This window comes from Tetrao urogallus, assembly GCF_951394365.1.
Source record: "Tetrao urogallus genome assembly, chromosome: 1".
In the NCBI taxonomy this organism is placed as follows: domain Eukaryota; kingdom Metazoa; phylum Chordata; class Aves; order Galliformes; family Phasianidae; genus Tetrao; species Tetrao urogallus.
In genome coordinates, this window is record NC_136813.1 from 134,956,134 (window position 1) to 134,978,277 (window position 22,144).

Below are 22,144 nucleotides of genomic sequence, written 5' to 3' on the forward strand. Positions count from 1 at the left end.
TGTGAGACATCCAGGAAATCCTCTGACAAAACGGCCAAGATCAAAGCGAGTAAACAAGTTCCAGCAGACACCTATATTTAAACTAACCTGCACAACTGGAACTAGATGAAGTTAACGGTGCCCTCAGACTCTTACAACTCCCAAACCACAAACAAGGAAAATACACTCTGTGTTTGCTGCATGGCATCTGATAATTTTAAATGCAATCCGTTGCTAAATTTTTAGCTTTGCAGACTTCAGTTGCTCCTCGTTCCTCTTCAAGACCATAGCTATACAAACACACTGTATTACTAACACATTAACTGGAAAGAATGTAGGAGATGCTCAAAACACCAGCTTTTTTCTCCTTTCACATCATTCCCTTTTTTTTTTGTACCTGGATAATTAAACAAACAAACAAAACCACCAAAATAATTAAAGGTCCTGTACTTCTAGGAACACTCGTCCTGTGGGATAAAGGAAGACTAGTAACCTGTCAGCATTTCAAGACCAGCTCAGTATCACAGCAACATTGGTGTCTGCAGCAATGATTCTCTCAAGTACAGCAAGAATTTGGTACAAGCCAAATTCCTCTAGATGAGAGGGAGAAAGAAAAAAAAGCCATCCACAACACAAGCTGGCTGGGGGTAATGGGGAACCACCAGAACATACAGAGAGACGAGGAGCAACAGCAAGCAAGCCAACAAGCCATCGTTTCCCTTCTCCAGTACCACTTTATCAGGTTTCAGGCTCCAAGGCTCAGCTCATCTCCAGTGTTTAAGCATTTCAGCTCCTGTGTCCTCTTCTGGAGATCAACAGAAGTGACACAAAAGACCTTTACAGAAAAAAAAGAAAAAAAAAGACAATTCACAACTTCTGTGCACTGAAAGGGCTGGGTCTCTGAACAAACAAAAAAATAAAGGGAGACCATGTACAGCAGGATAAACAACATACACTAACATTTCCAAGAGTGAGACAATCACAATGGCTACATAAGGATATTTGCTGTATTCATTTGCAATACCTGAAAAAAGCCCTGCTGAGTTTGCGCCGTATTTACACGTTGATTGGCTTCTTCCTTGCAAGCAAGTAGCAGCATCCCTTCCCACCGCAATCCTTCCCTCCCCAGCCCCTCCCCTGGGTTTAAGCTACTCACAGTCAGAACAAGAACATTCAGTCTAAGAAAACTTTCTTAGAGTAATATAATTTCTTAAAGAAGATAGCGTATTTACACACATCTAAACACATGAAAATACTCTATTTTATACTAAATTTCTGTTTCAAATAAACTACAATACTGCATCTTAGCTTTCCTCAGCCTTAGAGGACAGTCCCGACGGAGCACAAACTGGGCTTCCTGCTCCCATGGGAGCCAGCAGCGGTGCCTTGCAGCGATGCGCTGCCGTCGCGTTCAAGTCCCGACAGGTCTCCCAGTTGTGGTTTGCTTGCTTGGGAAAGGAATAATGAAGTTCTCAGCAAAGCCATGCTAAACATCCACTCCTTTAATGAGCGATCCCTCTAGGATGATGTTGAAGTCTTGCAATGTCTGTAGGACTCGGATCAGGGAGTTGACAGTCATGCGGTCCCGTAGCAGGGCGTTCTCCTCGTACATCCTTGTAATGAGTGGGCATTCCGCAAGTAAGGGGATCCACTGGGGCAGCAAGTGGTCCCTGCCAAGGGAGGAAAGGAGTGACTGCAGCACGATACACAACGCATCTCAAACTGATGTGCTTCTCCAAGAACAGCGCCTACAACACTCAGCCTCTGCCTGAGGGCAGTGCACACTGGACATAAAAGCTTCCTGCTTAATCAGAACCCACAGTTTTGTTAATAAAACAGAAGTGATTGCCTGTAAAGTAGGAATGAAAGTGGAAAGATACAAGCAAAACTGGACAATTGACTACGAAAGAATTCAGCAATATTTTCCAATCAGGAACAGGGTAAGCAAAACTTGGGAAAAAACCCAAATTTTTGATGATGCTTTTTCAGCTGTTTTGCAGATTACCCAGGTACTTATTTCTAGATATACCAGCTTCCCAGTAACATACAGCTGAGTCTCTCTCCTCCCCACAAGAGCAAAACAGGAAGCATCCTATGTGGGAGGAAAGATAAACCTAGAATAGTTTGTCAGAATTATAACACACATCCCATTTTCACGGGCAGTCATTCAGTGAAGATTTAGAAATGCACCAATTCTTGTAAAGAAACTCAGCATTCCCAAAATCTGCACTTCACCAAAAGTACAGCTTCAAGACAGATTTCATGCATACAACTGCCAAGTGAACAGGTATATTAAAAGCTAAAAACATTCTCAGAGGTTTAGATAGCAGCTGTATATTGTTACTGCTTCTTTGCCACGATTTTTTGTCTACTATTAAAGCTGTCTAAAAATAGGTACTGGTAATAGAAGGTACAAGATCTCTTAAAATGGAAAAACAGAGGTGGTAATAACAGTAAAATGTCTAGCACAAGAGAACATGCATAACGAAGAGCAGATAAGTACCTTGTCCCCAGGCAAACCAGAATTTGGAATTTGCCATCCTTTCCAATGTTCCTTGGAGCTGTATTGATGGCATTCACATAATGGCAGAAGGTTTTGCATGATGATCTCTGAAGCAAAAGGGCCTCCTCGTTGTCTCCAATCTGGTCACTGGTTTCAAAATAGGCAACAGCTTTCTCTGTGGCAGGGAAAAAAATCAGAACTCGGTGAGAAGTACTGAAGTACTTCAGTACAACCAAGATTTACCCTACCCTTACCCAAGGGAGCCCTTGAACAGCCTGCCAAGAGCGACTGCACAGTTTATGTATAGATTCCTCACCCTGAAAACAGGAGGTGGGTGGTGATCTCCACCTCTGCTACATGGCTGCGGTCAGCACATTCACTGACGTACGACACGTGTAACATCAAGGAGCTGCACTAGTGTCTATGGTTTCATTGTGATACCATCAGCTTTGAATTTTCACTTTCTCTGAGTAAGCGCTTACCCTCAGGCTAAGAATCTCAACCTGTCAGCATATTTTAAGAGAATAAGCATGACTTAAATTACTGTAACACAGGCCTACAGATAGATATCACCAGAAGACCAGAACAGCGCTTAGCTCTGAAACAGTTAGAAATCTAAACTTTTCACTCCCTGAGCCTTCCCAGCTCTTCTTCCAATATCGACTGCTGTTCGACTCCAACCTCCAAGCCACTCCAGACCACTTCCTTTTCTGGGCAGGGAAACAGTTGTTTGAGCATTCACCTATGAATATGTGACTAGAACCTGAAGTGCTCTTAAATTTCTGCAGAGATTCACACTTACTCTTTATGTAAAGTTCTGTATTTCTCATCTACTCTGTTTCTTACTCCTTTCAAACAATCTGGATTTTGCTAGGCAGGAATAAACAGCATCAGAATCCCAAGTCTGTACATAAGTAGCCATTTTCCCTAATCTTCATCTCCTTCTACCTCCAAATCACACACCAGCTTACCTATGAAATCCCAGATGAAGACATTCTTATGAAAAATGCGAGCTGATTTGAATCCATGGTGGAACACCTGCTCCAGTGCTGCAACCAAGCCATTCTCCCCACACAACAGGATGGTAAGGCTCCCTCTCTGCGGGAAAGGGGGAGTCTGTGAGAACACCTTGTCCTGTTCATATGCCAACAGGCTGAAAATCTAAAGGTTAACAATCTCTACTAGTCAATTTCTATTTACAACTGTATTGACACCTGCTGTAGACGACAGGTAATGACTAGCAGAAGTACCTCTTTCTCTGGCTTGTGAAAATGTTTCACAATGTTGTTCACAGCTTCTCCAATTCCCTCTTGGATCTGTCCTGCATTTGGCTCTGTGAAACCATGGAAAAGACACTAGATGAAGATATCAACTTTAAAACATTTATCAAATTCTCATGATGACACAGCTTGAACTACAGGAATTATTCTGTATCTTCAACAGGAAAGAATTCAGGCAGTCATTTGTCTTGAATAAACTCAAGTCATAATTATAAGCAACTAAGGAGCAATCCCGGAATAGTAAAATAAATTGCCATACTTAAAAATGCACAACCCGAGGGTCTGACTTGATAAATGTTTTATTTGAGCTAATCACATCTTGTTCATCGCAGACTGCAGCAATCCTCTGATGAAGAGACATGGGCTGGAAGGTTGCAGGCAAGACGTTTGACTCGCTTCTCTGCAACTCATGCCAGAAAACCCTGCACCTATGAATTCCTGATTTGAATTCATGATGAGCCACAAAAAGTAACTGCTTTAGATATGTGACTAGTCATTGTACCAGTGTGAGGAAGTAGAGCCAAGAGGATACTCCTTGGCGATACTTCCAAGAGAAAGTTATCTTCAGTATTAAAATGTACACCCCATTCCTGCTCTGAATTGTTATGCTGTGTGTTTCTGCAACTGAGTGACTCTATGCTTCTACCTGTTACCATTTCATCTTCTGCAAGTACCTCCAAAAATTTATCTAGTTGCTCACACACACAGAATCACAGAATCATAGAGTTTGAAAGAGATCTGGAGTTCATCTAGTCCAACTCCCTGCTAAAGCAGGTCCTGCAGAGTAGGCTGCATAGGAATGTGCAAGCAAACAACCTGCTATGATATGAGCACTTGGTACGAAAAGCAAACCTGATGTCAAGACTGACACCAATTTGTACTGCATCCAAACTAGAACAAATAAAAAGTGTCCCTAAGTTTCAGAAAGTGTATATAAGAAGATAGATTATTGTGGAGAGAGCTAGCATGCAATTTTTATTTTCCCAGCTCTATCAGCATCACAAAGGAAAGCCACTGAATGATGAAGAGTGATGCAGGCCCAGGTAGTGCCCAAATACATGCATTTGAGCACCAGCAGAGACCAGTGTGGACTTGTACCCAGATTCTAATCAAGCACATCTGTGAGATTCAGACCACTGAGTGGGGACTTAAATGGGCTGTGCTGTGGGGCTGCTGACAGTAGATCTTAGTGCCCATCTGCAGAGTCAGTAAGCATACAGCTGTTAGGCTTAGTAAGATTATCACGGTGGAAAGATAAATAAAACAAATGAAAATGCTCACCGGTGTTATAGATGTGCAATAAACTCCACAAGGAGCAAACTCCAGAAAGACATCCTCCCTCAGTGGCAGTCAGCCCTTAAATGGGCTCTAGGAGAGGTGGAGCCAGGCTCCACCCCTTCTTGGTAACACAGGTGAATTGCCTTCACCAGTGCTCCCACAGCTGACTCATTGCTCGCCTCAGGTGGTCAATCAGAGGTTCAGAACGGAATCAGCATTTCCCTAGCCCTGCCTGGCTCAGGCAACTGAGGCATGCAGGGTACACTTGCAGTAGTGGATGTAAGTGGGCTGGGAACACAGCCCCAGGGTGGCTGGCAGGATTTGCTGCTGAGGGATTTGGGCATTGCTGCTGCCCACCTTAGGGACAGCATTGATGATGTCACCTACATGACCCGTTTCCACTAGCCTTCTTATGGCTGTGCCTTCCAATAGGTAAAAAAGCAGCTGAGCTGTGCCATAGGCCAAAATAATGAGTGAGATCAGATGACGATTACCTTGTCTGCAGAACATTCAGATAACAGCCTGCAGGATGAGCAGGGGCCTGCAGAGCTGGTGCTCATTGCTCCAGAGCACAGCTTCCCAGCTGAGGTCTGGGCTACCTTTTTCCGAGACCAGCCAGAAGATCCTGACCTTCTGCTCCAGTAGCTCCAAGAAGAGATCATAAGGATTTTGACGATGAGAGTTGGGAGGTGCTTGAGGGAACAGTGCACCGTTGAGGGCTTCCTGTGTATGTTAGGGTTCAACTAGGCAGCCTTACTGTGGGGGCTGCAGCTGTTCATCAAAGAGCTGACAGTGCCCTTTGTGAAGGGCTCATCACTACCATCACAGCCCTGTATGGCCTCAGAGCTTTGCCAGCAGCAGGACCACCAGGATACCTATGCTGCAGGAGGACAGCCATGGACCCCAGCCCCATCGCCTCTCATCAGAGGCCTCCTGGGCTGCTCTGCCAGCCCTGCATGCCCCAGTGCTGAGTAGCTCCCCAGTGTCCTCTGTGGGGGTCCCAGACCTTAATCATTTTGATGATTATTCTGTGATTTCTTCCCAGATTTTCATGTCACAACACCACTACAATTGTTACTTTGGAAGCATGGAATAATTCAATATTATTTTGCCCGCTCTAGCTGTGGTGTCCCAATTCCTTGCAGGAGTATTGGACTAGATGGCCTTCAGAGGTACCTTCCAACGCTAAGGATTCTAAGATTATATGATTTTAGCATGCGATGACCTCTACAGTTCCTGGTAGGTCTGAAAAACTATCTCCTGCAGCTCGAAACAAAAACAAATTATTGGGCCTTAGTGCCCCCAGACCTAAGTAAATACTCTGCAAGGAGCTCTGATGCCTACTCCTTCATGCACGTGAAGAGCTGCAGTGATGATTTTTAGTTCATTTACTCTTGGAAGCTGTTTCCTTGCTTGACCTTTCAGCAATCATTTCATCTAATTTCACCAGAGCTGAACAGATTTATGTATATGATCCACAGTGTGTACTGTGCTCACCTGTATGCTGTAGTGAAGAATGGTGAATGTAGTGAAGCCCTCACAGCCCTGTACCCTGTGTTATAGCCACTGCCACTATTCTCACAACCTAATGTGAGGAACATGAAGCTGATGTCCCCACACTCTCTCTGGAGATGGGTCCTCTAGAGGATGGCTCACAGCACCTACATTACTTTGAACTGACCCCCAGAGGTGCATGTCTGTTTGCTGACTGCAGAGAGAGAGAGAGCCAGGAAGAAGAGCAGCACCAGCTACTGCAGATTCTGCTGCTTCCTATTCCCCCATCTTATATTCCCATGCTCTAAGGGCAGAGGTACATTCTCTCTCAACTGTCAGAAGAGGAGAATGAAAGAGGCCACATTCACCTCCACAAAGCAAGCCACAGGCACAGAAATAGGAAGAACAGAAGCTTGTGGCTGTTCCTCTGCACCAAGCCTTACTCCAGCAAAAGCTGTCCTGCTCATAGCTGTCCTGTCAATGCCCCCTTCTCTAGAGCCCTGGGAGGAAGGGCTGGACTTACTGGTGTTCTTTCCTGTGAGAGAAGTGATGCTCAGCCGCCGAGCTGTGGTAGGAGACTTCTGCTGGGGTGGAGTACGGCACTGCTTTCCCAGCTCTTCATCAGATGTGGAGGACACCAGCTCTCCAATAAGGATTCGCTCCAAGCTGCCGTCATCAACTCCCTTTCCCAACCATCGCCCACAGGGAAACCTACCGAAGGGCCAGCAGAAACACGGGTCAGTCACATGGGTAGATAGCTTTATCTCAAAGCCAGAGGAACAGTGAGCCTCCATCTACACTGCTAGCAGGCAGGAAAGAGCTCTTCACAAACCAGAGCTCAGCAGGCAGTATTCCACTGCACCGCAACTGAAAAGACCAAACCAGAGAACTACATTTGCCTTCCCTTAAGGAAGGGGAAACATGAAAAGCTAGCATGAAAGCACTGGCAAACATGAAATGCTATACACTTATTTAATGGGACACATGTAGCTCTCTGCTGGGTTTTCAGTTGCAGCCACACGGCAGTCCCAGTGAAGTCTACACACACATCTATGCTACCACTGCTTGTAGCTCCTCTTTCCCCCATACTCTGCCCCCAACTCTAAGCTCTTGAGCTCACCCTTCTGAGGGATAATTTTCCAAGTTCAATTTAGTCTAATTTCTTTAATTTAGAAAAAGAACTATTTATCCAGACGTTTTGTAAAAACAATGGTGAGTTAGGAGATAACGTAATGTATTTGAATGCAACAAAACAAAACAAAAAATCCCAGCCCCAAAAGCCTAAAGATTTGCCCTAAACTATCATTGCAGCTCTTGGAATGTAAAGATGTGCACAGTGTTACCATCCTACATTAAATCAAGAGATTTAATTATTAGATGTAAACATATGAATCACTTCAAAAGCATCCATACCGTCTCTCCTATCTCAGAGAGATGTAAGGAAAATCCTGCACTCAAGCCTCATTTAATATTTATCAGATTATTTGGCTTCAACTAGAGCTTCTGAAATGAGAGTCGTGGGTGGGGAGACCAACCCAGCTCTATCAGGTACTTAAATCAGCCCATGCTGCTCCACCATAGTTTTGCCCAACTGAAAAGACGAATGCGTTCTTGCTTTTTCTAGACTGATAGTAGGAATTTCAGACAAAGAAAATTAGAACTAGTTGCTTACTTGTATGTGTGTCCTGTTATTTCATTTCTGACCATGACACAATCAACCAGCCACTTGGCCAGCAGCCCTGAGTTGTCATGACCAATCTGAACAGTCGTCAGCTTTCCTAAATTCTGGCACTGAAATAAATAACAGTTTTTACTTCATTAAAAAAAACAAAACAAAACAGACCACCCCCTCCACCACCACATGCACACATATGGTCCCAAATGTATGCTTTTCTTCAATTTCCACTGATTTGCACAGCAAGCATTTTCAACCAAACAGGCAGAACATTTTGAAAAGCAGAATAATCTGTTTTATTGTAAGACAGGAGAAAATAAATACTGTGAAATAAGAACTGTTAAAAGGTCAGGAAGAGACCACATTCTTTATTGTGAGAACTCACTCTGAGTAATTCTGAGAAGTGTTAATTACAAACATCTGAACTAAACTGATACAAAGGTGTGCTTTTGTGGAAGAAATAGACCTTCAGAAGAAACAGCTTCTCAAAGCTGCATTTTAAGCATACTGACCTTTGTTTGAAAGGAACCACCCCACACTCCAACACAGTCTCTAAATCCTTCCTTATTTTCAAAAATCAGCTTGCTCATTGCTGAGCAAGACAAAAATAATCCTCATGAGGCAGAAGGAGAAAAAAAGGACTGTGAATTCCAGCGCAGTATGTAATTGTAGGTGGGGCTGCCTGCAACGTCTATTAACCTTAGTTACCTAAACACTTCCCTTACAAGACCTTGGTTTTTTTTGTTACTGCCAAACAAGCAGCTTGGGCTGATGTTTTCCATAGCGTGTGGCTACACTAGTTGCTATTTCTTACAAAAACTTCAGCCAAAAGAGTATTCAGGAAGAGTATTAGTATAGCCCGTCATTCTGCTTGTTAGAAATGTGGAGAACTTTACAACAAAATATTAGTGTTTCAATAAGTCAGGCACTGTACCAGGAAAATAACTGTGTTAAAATTCACTTTTTATTTGAGTAAGAGTTTTTTGTTTGCATGTTTTTGTGTTTTTTTGTTGTTGTTGTTTTGTTTTTTTTTTTTTTTACTATTGTTGCTTAAGATCAGTCTGTACATGCTCAAAGGATGCAACTTTAGCAGATTTTCCTACATAATCACTGCTTACTGGACATGGTACAGCCTGGAGCTACAGGTGCCTGACTGAGCTTTTCCTGCAGCCAGAAGCTGCTTTGGGGTGGCACCAAGCCAACCTATTCTACCTGGTGTGTGAGAAGGCAGAAGGAAGCACAGGCAAGTCAAATGCAAAGAAGTAAACATAAACATATTAAGCACTGAGAAAAGAGCCCAGGGAGAATGGCAGCTCTACAGTTTGGTTGTGATAGTACCCGAAGCTGGGAAATTGAAGAGCACAGTTGTCAGACTGCCTGGTTGGAAGGGATGTAGCATTTTAGACAAGGAGTTGCAGCAGAAGGAGTGGAAATTTAGGACTATCCAGAGGCTGGGAGGGACCAGGGTGGTGTTAAGTAGGAAGACAGATTGAAAGAAAGAAACTGGAAGGGAAATGAGAAGTTGTAAGCGAGCCAGGAAAAGGAAAATTTGGATACCTGGCAAAACTTGGAAGGGAATGAGATACGGCAACAGAGTGACAGGGTGAGGAGTGGAGCTCTGGGCTGGGACAGGGGCTGCAGCTCAGCCTGTGATTAAAAGGCAGTACGTGTTGAGGGGAACTTTCACTGAGCACAGTGTGGGTGAGGAGCACGCCGTGCTCCCAACTTTGAGTTTCCAGCTACCTTGAGAACCTGGACAGAATCTGAAATGTCCTGTTCTCAAGACAATAAATCCTCAGCAAGCTAATGTCTGTGTGGAAGTGTGTTTGAAAGCAAAAAGGAAAGGGACCGCACTCACCTCAAATGTCATTTCCAAGAGGTTTTTAGGAATCTGCATGACGCCCGTGTCTCCTAGCTCTCCCGAAACACAAATCCACGGGTTGGATGTGGTTATTGCATTGCTCAGTTTTTTGATGGGGATTATCACGGCCCTGTAAGGGATCACTGCGAACAGAGAGGAAGGAAACATCAGTGTTGGCTCTTAACTCCCCCCGTGGTAAATGCGACCCATGGAGCAAAGCGTGCCTTTCCCTTGAAGGTCAGCTCCCGCCTCACGTCCCAGCAGTGCCGGGGCCGGCTGGTGCCGCGCGGGGGTGCTGGAGGGCCGCACTGAGCCGCCAGCCCGAGGCGGGTGAGAGGACTCACATCCAATGTCTGCTCTCGTTCTTAGAGGAAAGGAAGGGAGGGGGAATCTTCGAGCGTTTAAGGAGAGAGGGAGAGATTTATGCCACACGGCGGAGCACAAAGCGCCTCGCGGCTCCTCCTCCGAGACCCGTCTCTGTCAGCCTGCGGAGAGTGCTGGGTGTGCTTTTAGGGAATGGCAGAGGGAAGCATTAGGATGGAGAGGGCTTGCCGGGGAGGCAAGATTAAAGAGACTTCACAATGCAGAGAAGAAAACCAGGTGCTGCAGCACAATTTGCTGATTACCCTCCTTTGTGAGGATGCTCTTATCCTGCACACTCCCACACAGCCTTGCTCTCCAGCTGGTTTCCCACAGCAACACCCAGCATCTATGAGCTGGCAGTAACAGCCAAGGGCTCCAGTTAAGGGCTCAATTTCTCATACAGTGGCAACAGCAACGCAGAGTCACAGAACGGTTTGGGTTGGAAGGGACCTCAAAGCCCACCCAGCCCCAACCCCCTGCCATGGGCAGGGCTGCCACCCAGCAGCTCAGGCTGCCCAGGGCCCCATCCAGCCTGGCCCTGAGTGCCTCCAGGGATGGGGCACCACAGCTTCTATGGGCAGCTGTGCCACCACCTCACTGTCCTCTGGGTAAAGAATTTCTTCCTGACATCTAACCTGAATCTCCCCTCTTAATTTACAACCGTTCCCCCTTGTCCTGTCACTGTCAGACTGTGTAACAAGTCAGCCTCCTCCTGCTTACAAACTCCCTTCAAGTATTGGAAGACTGCAGTAAGGTCTCCTCTCACAAATCTCAACAGCAAGAAATTTTTATTCAGGGGTAAAATAATTCATTCTCCAACTCACCAATTGTGGTGAAGACGCTTGTGAAGCAAAAGTAATCCACAGCATTGAGTGAGAGGAGGTGATACAGAAACTGCTCCCGTTCTTCCTCGCAGCGCAGGAAAGCATAACGCTTGTAAAGTTTCCTGGTTAAAAAAAAATGCATTGCTGTTTTGTTGAAAAAGTACCAAAGGAAGAGTTGATCTACACAGCAGGTGTGAAAAGTGAGATTCTCCAGTTCATGCAAGTTGCCAGAAAACCACAGAGATCACTCACCCTCTGTGCTACATGTGTTTTCAGACCATGGTGATTCCCATGGTGCTGTAGCAGAGATACAGAGCTCATCTCATTGAAGGGTCAGTTTTGGTTTTGCTGCAAAGTGCAGATGTAAACTAGTGCTGCCCACAACCTGAGCCTAGACACAGCAGCCCCATTTAAGGCACTTTAAGCTTTCCCACGATTATCTTCCATGGGATGTATCTTTCCAGAACTGAATAGCCATGTCTAATAACTTAATCTTCCTTCTGCTTCATACTCCAACAGATGAAACCAAACAGAAAGCACCAGACCATCTAGAACGAAGCAGCAACCTTGCTGCCACCCTTCCAGGTCTGCAACTCAGCACACAACACTGGTTGCCCAGAGCAGTGCAAAAGCCTTCCAGTAATTAACCTGGTCCAGCTCAAATGAGGCATGCGGCTCATCTTTAGCTGTTCACTCTTTGGCAGATTGCAGTATTTGTTAGCTTCCAGCATAATCAAGCATGCAACTCATCACCGCACCAGTTCTGCTAAGAACTGCATGCAGTAGTTTGGGCATTTTCCTTACGTAAGTTGTTTTTTTTTTTTAATAGATTGCTTTGAGAAAACAAAGTCAGGAAGCAGACAGTGCCTGTGCTTGCAAAAGGAGACAGAGCTGGGAGTGCTGTGTGGCTGGGAGGGCTGGCCTCCCGCCCAGTCCTGCTGCAGTTGGGATGTGTGCCTGCTGAAGTCTTAACACAGCACTGCTGTAAAAAAAAGGCTGCAGCTTCACTTGCTCTAGATTGTAGGAATGTAAGGCTGTGAAGTGGCTTGGTTCAATGCACTGACCCTAAATCAAACCTCTTTTTCCTGAACATTAGTCTACTACACAGAGAAGTGGACTCTTGCCCTGCTGGGGGGGGGGGCAGAACCTCCTCCACAGCATTTCAGTCCCTTCTGTTTGGAAACCAGCAAATCCAGACAAGGCACCAGGCTGTGCAGTGAGCCTGCATGGTCCCTCAGCTCACCAGTGAGGAAGATGTGGAAAGAAAGTTGGGAGAATAAGAGCCAACTTACTTGGCAAGTGGCTGGTTGGAAAGCAGCTGCTTCAGATGCTGAGACAAAAGCTTCTTCTCCAGAGAAAGCCTTATCCAGGCTCGGGCTCGCCCCACGTCAGTCTTTATCTCACTCATGTTCTGAACATGTCTGAAATGGATGGGAAAATAAATAATAACGAATAATATAGTAATAATAATAATAACAATAATAATAGATGAATCATAAAAACCCTACATGTTTCAAGTAGTAGCATCCAGTGTGACGCAGCAGCTGGACTGGAATATGTTTCTTGATTTAAATGCTGCAGGACAAACAGAACCAAATCCCATCCAATCCCTGCATGTGACAAGTACAGCAGAAGGTTGTGCAGTACAAAAACTTATATGAAAATCATTTATAGAGGAGCGGTCCTGCACTGAGACCCCCAACAGACCTTGGCTGGCCTGGGAACAACAGCAGGACCTCCTGCACACAAGTTCATTGCTAGTGCCCTACATCAGCTGCTCTGTGTCCCAATGCCTGCTTAGCTAAGATGAGCAGGGGTAGAGCTGCACATCCCTTCACTGCCTGCACTGTCTCTGCAGATGCTGCTCCCAATTTAAAAAGGAAAGAAAAATCCAACTCAAAACAAACAACCGTCATCCACCTCTGAGACCCATTTATGAGACAGTAGGTACTGACACAAACAGGTATGTTGTCTGTGAGGGCAGAGGACAATAATATCTTAGAGATCCTTCAAACCACAGCCTAGTCTGAAGGCTCTAACAAACCAAATGGGAAATTCAAGGAAAAAGAGGGTTATTAGAAACAACCCGTCACAGGCAGAATCACCTTTTCAGGGACATACAAGGCCCTCATGTTGTAATCTGCATGCCACATGCTTGGTTTGTAGGAAAGCAGAACTGTGCCACTGGGGCTTTTTTTCTATAGATTTGCCTTTCTTTTTTGAAACTTCCCATATTTCAGGTTGGAGAATGCCAGAAGCTCCGATTTGAGAACACAAGAAGAGGAAGAGAACTGTCATGGCAGATTGAAGCTGTTTCCAAAAACCCCCCGCTTAGTTAAATAAATAGAAAGAAAAATGAGTAACAGTTCCCAACAGGGGAAAGAAAGGGTTGCAATTTCTTAATTTACACACAGCTTGCATGGTAAGTGCAATTCAGCCCTCCCAACCTTTGTGCCACGCTCCACATACCATCAGCTGAATCTTTGTTGCCATTGTCCTTTATTGCCCCCCCATGCATTGCTGAGTGTTAGGAAATGTGGCAATATTTACTCCAAAGAAAATCTAACAAAGTCATGATGTGACTGATGCTTTCAGTGTACACTAGTCTAGTCTCACTGTCTTGTGTTTTTTTTCCCATCTGTTTTCTCTCTGCTTTATATTTAGACCCTGCATTATTGGAGAAAACCACTCCCTTGTTTATAGAGCTTCTAATGTGACAGGAATAGGGCTTTAGGAGCAAATCTGCAGTGTACAACTTAGTGCTGTCCATAAATGCATGTTTGCTCTGAACAAGTGGGGTGGATACCAGGCATAGCTCAGCAGCGCCCGGTGCTGTTCCCTGCTAGGCTAACCTACCTGAATTCTCAAAACAGATCAGCACTGGCAATCCCTGAGGAGGTGTCTGCATCATGCTGCTCTGTGCTCTATGCACACTTCAGGAATATGTGGTTGATAAAGCACATAAAAGCAATGGGAACTTGCTGGTGGTAAAACCTAGGTTAGAGGGCACAGCACGCTCATATACAAGTCCTTGTCCTTTGTAAGCAAGCTCACGAGCCTTCCTCTTTCAGCAGTGATGCCTCATAGCTGAATCACTGCAGAGATCCTTGCTCCTGGCTCTGGAAAGCCCTCTGTGACAGCCTCTTCTTGGCTTGGAGCGGGGCAGCCAGTGTTAGAGCTGGCAGCCCACACAGCTGGGCACATCAGAGACAGGACATGCACTCCACTCAGCTACACAGCACTGAGATGCTCTCTTCAGACATTTCTTGTCTTCTGAGATGGGAAGATCAAAGCACAGACCATCTCTCTCCCCCTTCTGCTTGGCTTAAATTACATCTAATATGAAATACTAATTTATTTTACTTTGAGTAGATTCAAATACAGATGGACTTAACCGTATTCCATGCATGCTCTATGCCTCTTCATTACTTGTTTCTGGTTGAGACCAGATTGGCATAAACTGTGCATTTGGGAAAAAAATGCAGGTTGGCAGAAACCTTAAAAAGATTCAGTGATCAGTCTTGGTGTCAGCAGAAGCAGAGTGTATCAGAACAGAACATTCAGGAGCTCAGATTTATTTCATTCTCACTGGTGAGAGTCAGAACAGCTCTATTTTTATCAGTGACCTCAGTGTAAGCCCTGTATGCTCACCAGTGCACAAATTCTTCTTGTCAGAGAACTGAAAAGCAATTTCAGTGCAACTCCCCAGGTTGAAACTTGGTTTTTAATCCCATTAGCAACACAGAAAAATCTCTTTTCCCTGCCAAATGTAAGCCTGGGGTACAGTGAGACAAACTCTCTGCAAATAGCTGTGCTGCCAGAAGAGGTTACAGCTGCTCAGCATCACCATGCCACTGAGGATGGCACGATGCTCCTGATCCTCCTGCAGTCAGAAATGAGCTGTATTAGCTGGTGCCACGAAGGTCTTTGACACTGCAGGCTGTTATGGCTGCAGCAGGTCACACAGCATTTGTGTGCACCCATGCAGTGCACCCTTGGCTGGATACTCCCCAAGGAGGGGAGGCACGGCAAGACCACAGCACTGCTCACAGGGAATGACCTGGCTGATATAAACAGAGCCTAGCTGGGCCAAAAGTCGTGCAAGAGGCAAAATAAATGTCTTGAGCATTTTCTGCACCGCATCTGAGATGGATGGTTTTGCGAGGGAGGCAGAGGACACACATGGCATTACCTGTAACACAGGCTCATCATCACACATTCAGAAGTGTGACTATGATTCAGCCCTGCTATTTAAGTTGTTTACACGACCTTGCATGAGCCATCAAAAACAAGCTGTGCTTAAGGCAACGCAAATCCTCTAGCCATCCGTTCAGTTAGCACTGCAGCTCCAGAAATTTAACAATTACCCAGCCTTCTAACTTCAGCATAAACCTATGTGTGCAAAGAAATTTCTTTCCAAGCAGGAGAAATCATGCCATGAGATTCTGCGTGACAAATTCAACTCACCACCTATCTAGCATTCTGTATGACCAGATATGTTTGTGTACAAACTCAAATGCTCAAGATACTCAAAACACAGTGCTGGGACTCAAGGAGCAGAGCTCAGGTTTGTGCTGGACTTTCTTCAGTGAGCTCAGCAAGTACGTGGAAGACAAAACACACACACACAGTGAGTGCTGCTGGAAGTGCTTTCTTTTTACATGGAAGAAGGATGAGGCATTACAAGAAACAATGCTCATGTTTCCTCATGCTTTAAATTGCTAGCAGCTCTTTACAGATGAGCATTATAACACTACTCCTGGTCTCTTTTCTATGGCACTTCTAGCCCACTGAAGCTCTCAGTTGTGGCAAGCGAAGTGTCAAAACAGTGGCATGACCTGGCTCGATCATGGAGATGCCCTCAAGAACAACTGTCTGGTGCTATCACATCAGCCTCCATCCTTCTTACTCTGTAATCCTTCAGGATCTCAAACAATGCTTCACAATAAGCTCTCCATAGCCAGGCTGTTGTCTTCTACAGAGTACCTGCCCTTAGTTCACATTCCAAGCTCACCTGCTATGCTTGTGCACAGTCTAATTTTGTGTATTTATTACTATTTGTCATAAAATGCTATTTGAAAACAAGGAACATTGCTCAGCAACTGCAAGAGAATTTGTCTGTCCCTTGCATCATCTATCAACTGTACTTGGTTGGTCAATAATTTAAAACAAACAAAAAGAAATAAAGTACTGAAGAATTTAACATATCTGTTATTAGCTCTAGTTCTACTGCTATAAATACCCCTGGAGAAGACAAAACCAGAAGCCCAGGAGAACTTGTGTATTTTTCGTTGTCTTTTACTCAAAACACACACAAAAGTTTTGTGTATCAAAAAGGTAACTCTACATTTGAATGCAGGCTGAAGAGAATGTTTAGTTCTACTTAACCTTTGTAAAATCAAAGCTAGTGAAGATCTCTACATTATGCTACAGAATTAAAATGATGACCAGATGATCAGAAAAATCAAATTGTGTACCTCATATCTTGTATCAGGGAAACCCTCAAAGTAGGCAGAGTAATTCCTGTATCAGACTTCCGTCTTTCTGTTCCAACAGCAACTACAGTGGAGAAAATATGTGAAGTTAATACAAAGTTACTGGAATGGCCTCCAATGCACTTGTTTTATACGAAGCTGAAAGCAATCCTAAGTTGCTGGCAACTGCAATGTCTCTGTGCATTATCATTAACACTATCCTAGAAAAGTATGTAGAAGCAAAGACACTTACTAGCTCTTCCTTCCTAACTCCAGCACTGAAGTTGGGGATACAAAAAGCTTCCTTTTACTGTATGTGAAATACATTAACAGAAATCTATACAGTGATGGCTTTTATTAGTAGTGTGTTTTAATGGAAAACTCACAACTGAGAAGGATGTGATAAATTAAGCTACAGTTGCACAATAGATGTTAAGAATGCCATGCATTTCTGTGCTCCACTCCTCTAATCAAATCACTTTGTGGTGAAACATTTTGCTCTCAGGAATTTGTGCCTGCCAGTCAGACTGCTTAGTGCATTACTCACTGAAGCTTATTAAAAACTCTTAGTAAGTGAGACTAGTTTATCCATCGGTGTGTCTTTAAGGACTGATCATAGAAGTTCCCCTCTGCAGGACATGAAGATTTCAGTCCTTGGAAGATGACCCACAAAGTTCAGAGACCTTTACTACAATGTGCTGCAGCAGACATGGGGCAGGGAGATCTCAAGGTCATCAGAAAACCATCTTCTCTCACAACACTGAAGTAATTTGGTGATTGTAAGAGGCCAAAATGAAGCATAAACTGGGTGCCTAGATTAGTGGATGGAGATTAATTACACAGCTTCTGAACTGTACCATCCACCAAAGATATATTGAACATGGAGTTACTCACACTGCGATTTCAGAGACAGATTATTCTCAGTGAAAGAAAAATGTCAGCTGTCTGAGCTGTATCTCCATGGCTTCAGCTATTTCAGTAATAATCTTCTACAAAAGCACCGCTTCTCACATCTCACTCAATGATGGATGATAGGGAGTGGAGGTAGTGAACAGGCATTGAATGATTTTCAGACAGCTATAGTAAGTATCCTCATTTCCCTTCAACAACATCCATCTATTTTGTCCAGACATCAAGACAGCTTCATAATGATTACAAAAGGCCTCAAAATGTAAATTTGGTATTAGCAAGCAAATACACTGAAAATCTCATATGGACTTCGTGTGGTTGCACTCTTCCTCACAGGCCTGAGTTCACTCACTGCGATGAATCCATCAGAGAGTGAATTGCTGGGTACTCACCTGGGGACTCTGCACTATGTTCTTGCTTTTCTTCTCTCTCCTGGTACTGAAGTAAATGGGACCACAAAGCTGATTTCCCCTGAAAATTGAAAATGAAGAGGCTGTAAATAAAATGGCCAGTAGAAAAGATACCAATGAATGCAACATAATAATGGGATGGCATTTCAGTGGGCTTCCAGTTCAGCAGTGACAGTCATTACATTTCTTTTGGGCCATAAGGCCTCGGGAAGAGAAAGGGATGGTCACTGACTGAGCTGGCAGTCGTATCGCCTACCTTGTTTGTTTGTCCTCTCTTGGCTTTAGCTTCTGAAGGTCGAAAGAAAAGAAACCAAACATCTATTTGACAATATCACTGCAATTTCCAGAGCTGTTTTGACAAAATAAAACCTCTCAGGAAACATGAACCAACGAGACTGAGCCCAAAGATATCTTTATGCTGAAATGACCAGCAGCTTAGAAGGTACAGGGGGCATTCAGTATTTGCTAAAGTTTTGCACAAACAGAGTCCTGAGTTTCTAATTACCAACCTGCTTGACCTGCAGACCATGACTCCAGATTCTTTCTAGCAGATCACAGAGACTAGCAATCAATGTATTTTCCTCCAGTCCTGTAATATTGGCTTCTCCATGTCCCAGCTCAACTGCTTCGTGGCCCATTTTCTCTACCAGCATACGTTTAGTCTAAGAAATAAAGAAAATAATAATAAAAATAAATATTAAAAAAAATAAAAATCTAAAAGGCTTATAAAAATGTTATTTCCAAGGGACAGAATTTATAAATCACTTTACTAAAACATTCTTCAGTATAGACATCAATAGACAATATAGAGACCACTGCTAATGGCCTGGCTTGAGAAACCTCAAATCTCTTTTACAGAGACTGCGAATTAAAAAAGAATAATTAAAATAACACATTTGCATTATTAATCCATATTGCCCTGTTTCTATCACCTTTATCTGTTGTCCTATTCCTACATTGCTGATTTATTACTGGCCACTATCAGACAGAGTACAGAGCTATATATTTTCAGTCTTATTTAGTATCTGCTGTTGTTCTTGTCACGGGAAACAAAGCTTAAAATTCAGGTAATGCATTATACCACCAACTGTGACTGACACAAAGAAATTATATTTCAATGGATATGAAAGCTTCTTTAATATTAGAAGCTGGTATACGACGTTAGCTCTGCATAAATAACATGCACAATTTGCACATACTGAATATATCCCTTTTGACATAGGGTCTCAACCTCATTATGTTTAGGCTACCTTTAAATATGAACAATTAAAGGAAATCCTCCCTAGGATGTCTCATCATCCTGATTCTCCTTCCTGTCCTTTTTACTCTTCCCATCAACTCTGACTGCATAAACAGAAGAGTGATAACACATTTTTTTCTTTTTTTTAGCAGATGAAAAATATATAACACAAAGGAATATCCACCTTGTAAACAGCCCGTTAAACCAACAGACCAACACTGTTCCAGCTGTGAAGGATTTTCAGGATACAACCTGCAGATGCTATTTACATTCAGCATGAGCAACTGGATGAGAGAGCGGAGAGAGAGGGGAGGATGTACCTTCATGCGACATTCCTTCAGCAACCCTTCCACAAATTTCGAGTTGGTCTGAGCAATCACAGCCGGAGAGAGGTCCGAGAGTTTGGGCTGCCTCAAATTTTTTCCTAAACTCCTCGCCTCCTGCATATATTTCTAAAAATAAACAGAATAATTTTAGATATTACAAGTCGGAGAGATTCTCCTCATCCTAATCCTAGGCAAGCAGATGCTGGTGAAAAGGAATGAGCTACTGTTAATCTAGTAACAACAACATGATTTGTCTGATGCTTAAGTATTGGGCTGGAGAAGTGGAATGCTCCTTTATGACAGCAGGAAAAGCAAGATACTTTCCAGTGCAGAACTGAAACAACCAGCGTTGTCTGGTGAACTGTGCTGTTAGCCACTAGCACAAAGTTAGGCACACCAAGTGTATAAAAGCGTGATACCTTCATCCAACAACAAAGCCAAAGTACCAAACAAAATGTTTTTCCATTGTTATTTGATCTTCACTAATAAATAAATTAAAAGCCATCTGGTTAATTTGTTGACTAGACTGCACATGAATGGAAGAAAACCTTTGAAAAGAAATTACAAGAAGCAGAAAGGAACCTAGTAAAGGAGAAAAATTTATCCCATTACTTTGCATTTGGATAGTTCATGTGGGAAAAATTAGACTTGATTTTATTCTCAATTAACTTCTTAATTACAACTGAAGCTCATTTTAAGTAAAACTGACATTTCGCATCATTCTTGTTTTTACTGTGGGGGCTGTAATAGAGAAGTATGGACAAAAAATGTCATGCTCTTTAAAATAAGATCCAAGCTATAATTAAAGACTTTTAAACCTTTTTGCTCCACTGCCTTGCTTCTCTGGAGTTGGGTTTTGTTTGTTTGCTTGTTGAACAAAAAACCCAAGCCCATCAAGAAGTGTCATCTCCCCCTACCATAGTGAGAGGACCACATGCTGAGCAAAGCTAACAAGTTGGCCACATTTAGGTGTGCAAGTGAGAAGTTCATCAAAAGGTCATCTGAACACTATCAATAGTTTCTGTTAATAAAGTAACAGGATGTTGTAAAATAAAATAGTCTTGAAACATTGTGCTCAAAGCCTGATGTTGAAATGCTCAATTTTTGTGCAAGGCCTGCGAATTTCCAAACGTATGTCTTTATCACCTTAAAGCTGTCTCTCTGGGGAGACAGTGGGTGACAACAACCATTCATTCTTCCCCCTTCACATCAGTCTTACAGGTTGGACAAGAAAGTAGGGTTCTATCACAGAAGCTGTAATCAACTAATTACTAAGTGCTCAGCTAAGTAATTACAGTTCCACTGATACTGTAAGGACTTGGAAACAGTTGAAAAACCATATTGGAATAAAAATCACAGCTGATGAAAGCACGTTGTTCAGCAAGCAATCTCACAAGTGGTTTCCATCTAATTCAATGCAAAAATTAGCAGTGAGAACAGTGAAAAAGTAAGACAGGGAATATGTAAGTAGAAAATCTAGTGTTTCTTTCTAAGAGCAAAGGGATAAATAAAATGCAAAGTGCGGTTATAGTCTGAAGAGTACAAAAAAAAAGATAACCTCATTTTATTCATAGAATGTCTTGTTGTTAAAAAAAGAAATAAATAAACTTTCATGAGTTCAACAAAAGAATGAATATGGGATGAGAGGACCAACAGAATGCTCTCTGCCTGTTCAACACACACCACCTCCATGTTGGGATGTGAAGACTTAGCAGTCAAAACAATGCTTTTTGGATTTGACATCCTAAGCTGAATTGCCAGCTGAGCAACATAGGGAAAAAGGAAGCAAAGCAAAATCCCCATCTTTTGGTCTCAGAACTGTCATGTTTGCCAGCGAGTTGGCAAACATGGAAGCCAGGAGCTGTTTTCCAGCTACTTTTCTGATTATAACCACACTTCCAAGCACTACAGGGATGTGATCCTACTCTACAAGAAAGGGAGAGGTTTGGGATGCAGCACAGACAGTGGTTCCTCACGCTACAACCTCAAATGCAGCTTTCAACAAGAAAAACTAAAACGTACCAGGCAGCATTCAGAGAAGGATTTTTTAGGAGGCCGTGCAGGAGGGGGCGGCCCCTGGTCCCACTCCCAGAAGGCCATTGAGTTCTGGCGAAGCAAAAGCTCCTCCGAGGGCTAAGAGGAGACAGATGCCCCAATGGCAGAATAGCCAGAAAGAGAAACAAAGCAAAAGAAGCATGCATATGATCCACAGCCGAAAAGAAGAAAGTAAATACATGACAAAGTACTGAAAAGGCTCTGCTGAGATAAACTCACAAGGCAAAGTTTCAAATATACTTGCAAAGTCATCCTAGCAGAAACGACAGCAAACATCCACAAATGCCGTTTTGCTGTGTTTCCTTGAAACACCAGAGGAAGCTGCGATTCAGGAGTCAGTCATTATTGGAGTTTTATAGTGCAAATGCCAACACTGGTCAGCATTATCCAGCAAGCCTTACCGCAAAACAGCACGAATGTTATATTTTTGCTAATGACATATGAAAGAAGCACATGAGTATTATCAGTGGAAA

The 22,144-nt window shown here is 43.4% G+C and overlaps 1 protein-coding gene across 4 annotated transcripts in view; it reads right to left on the reverse strand.

Moving 5' to 3' along the window:
• Positions 1-1,465: 1,465 nt before the first annotated feature.
• DENND5B (DENN domain containing 5B) overlaps positions 1,466-22,144 on the reverse strand; it is a gene marked incomplete at both ends in the record, with an annotated part of 105,966 nt that continues 85,287 nt past the window's right edge. For 2 of the 4 annotated variants that reach the window (XM_079549715.1, XM_079549714.1), the window contains 14 exons: positions 1,466-1,649; positions 2,483-2,657; positions 3,454-3,580; positions 3,733-3,815; positions 7,058-7,245; positions 8,207-8,325; positions 10,068-10,213; positions 11,258-11,379; positions 12,550-12,678; positions 16,735-16,816; positions 18,033-18,111; positions 18,560-18,712; positions 19,611-19,742; positions 21,639-21,749. In XM_079549715.1, coding sequence (XP_079405841.1) covers positions 1,466-1,649; positions 2,483-2,657; positions 3,454-3,580; positions 3,733-3,815; positions 7,058-7,245; positions 8,207-8,325; positions 10,068-10,213; positions 11,258-11,379; positions 12,550-12,678; positions 16,735-16,816; positions 18,033-18,111; positions 18,560-18,712; positions 19,611-19,742; positions 21,639-21,749 — 1,830 coding nt within the window. The remainder of the gene's footprint in view (positions 1,650-2,482; positions 2,658-3,453; positions 3,581-3,732; positions 3,816-7,057; positions 7,246-8,206; positions 8,326-10,067; positions 10,214-11,257; positions 11,380-12,549; positions 12,679-16,734; positions 16,817-18,032; positions 18,112-18,559; positions 18,713-19,610; positions 19,743-21,638; positions 21,750-22,144) is intronic. The other 2 variants (XM_079549717.1, XM_079549716.1) reach the window with 1 other exon arrangement.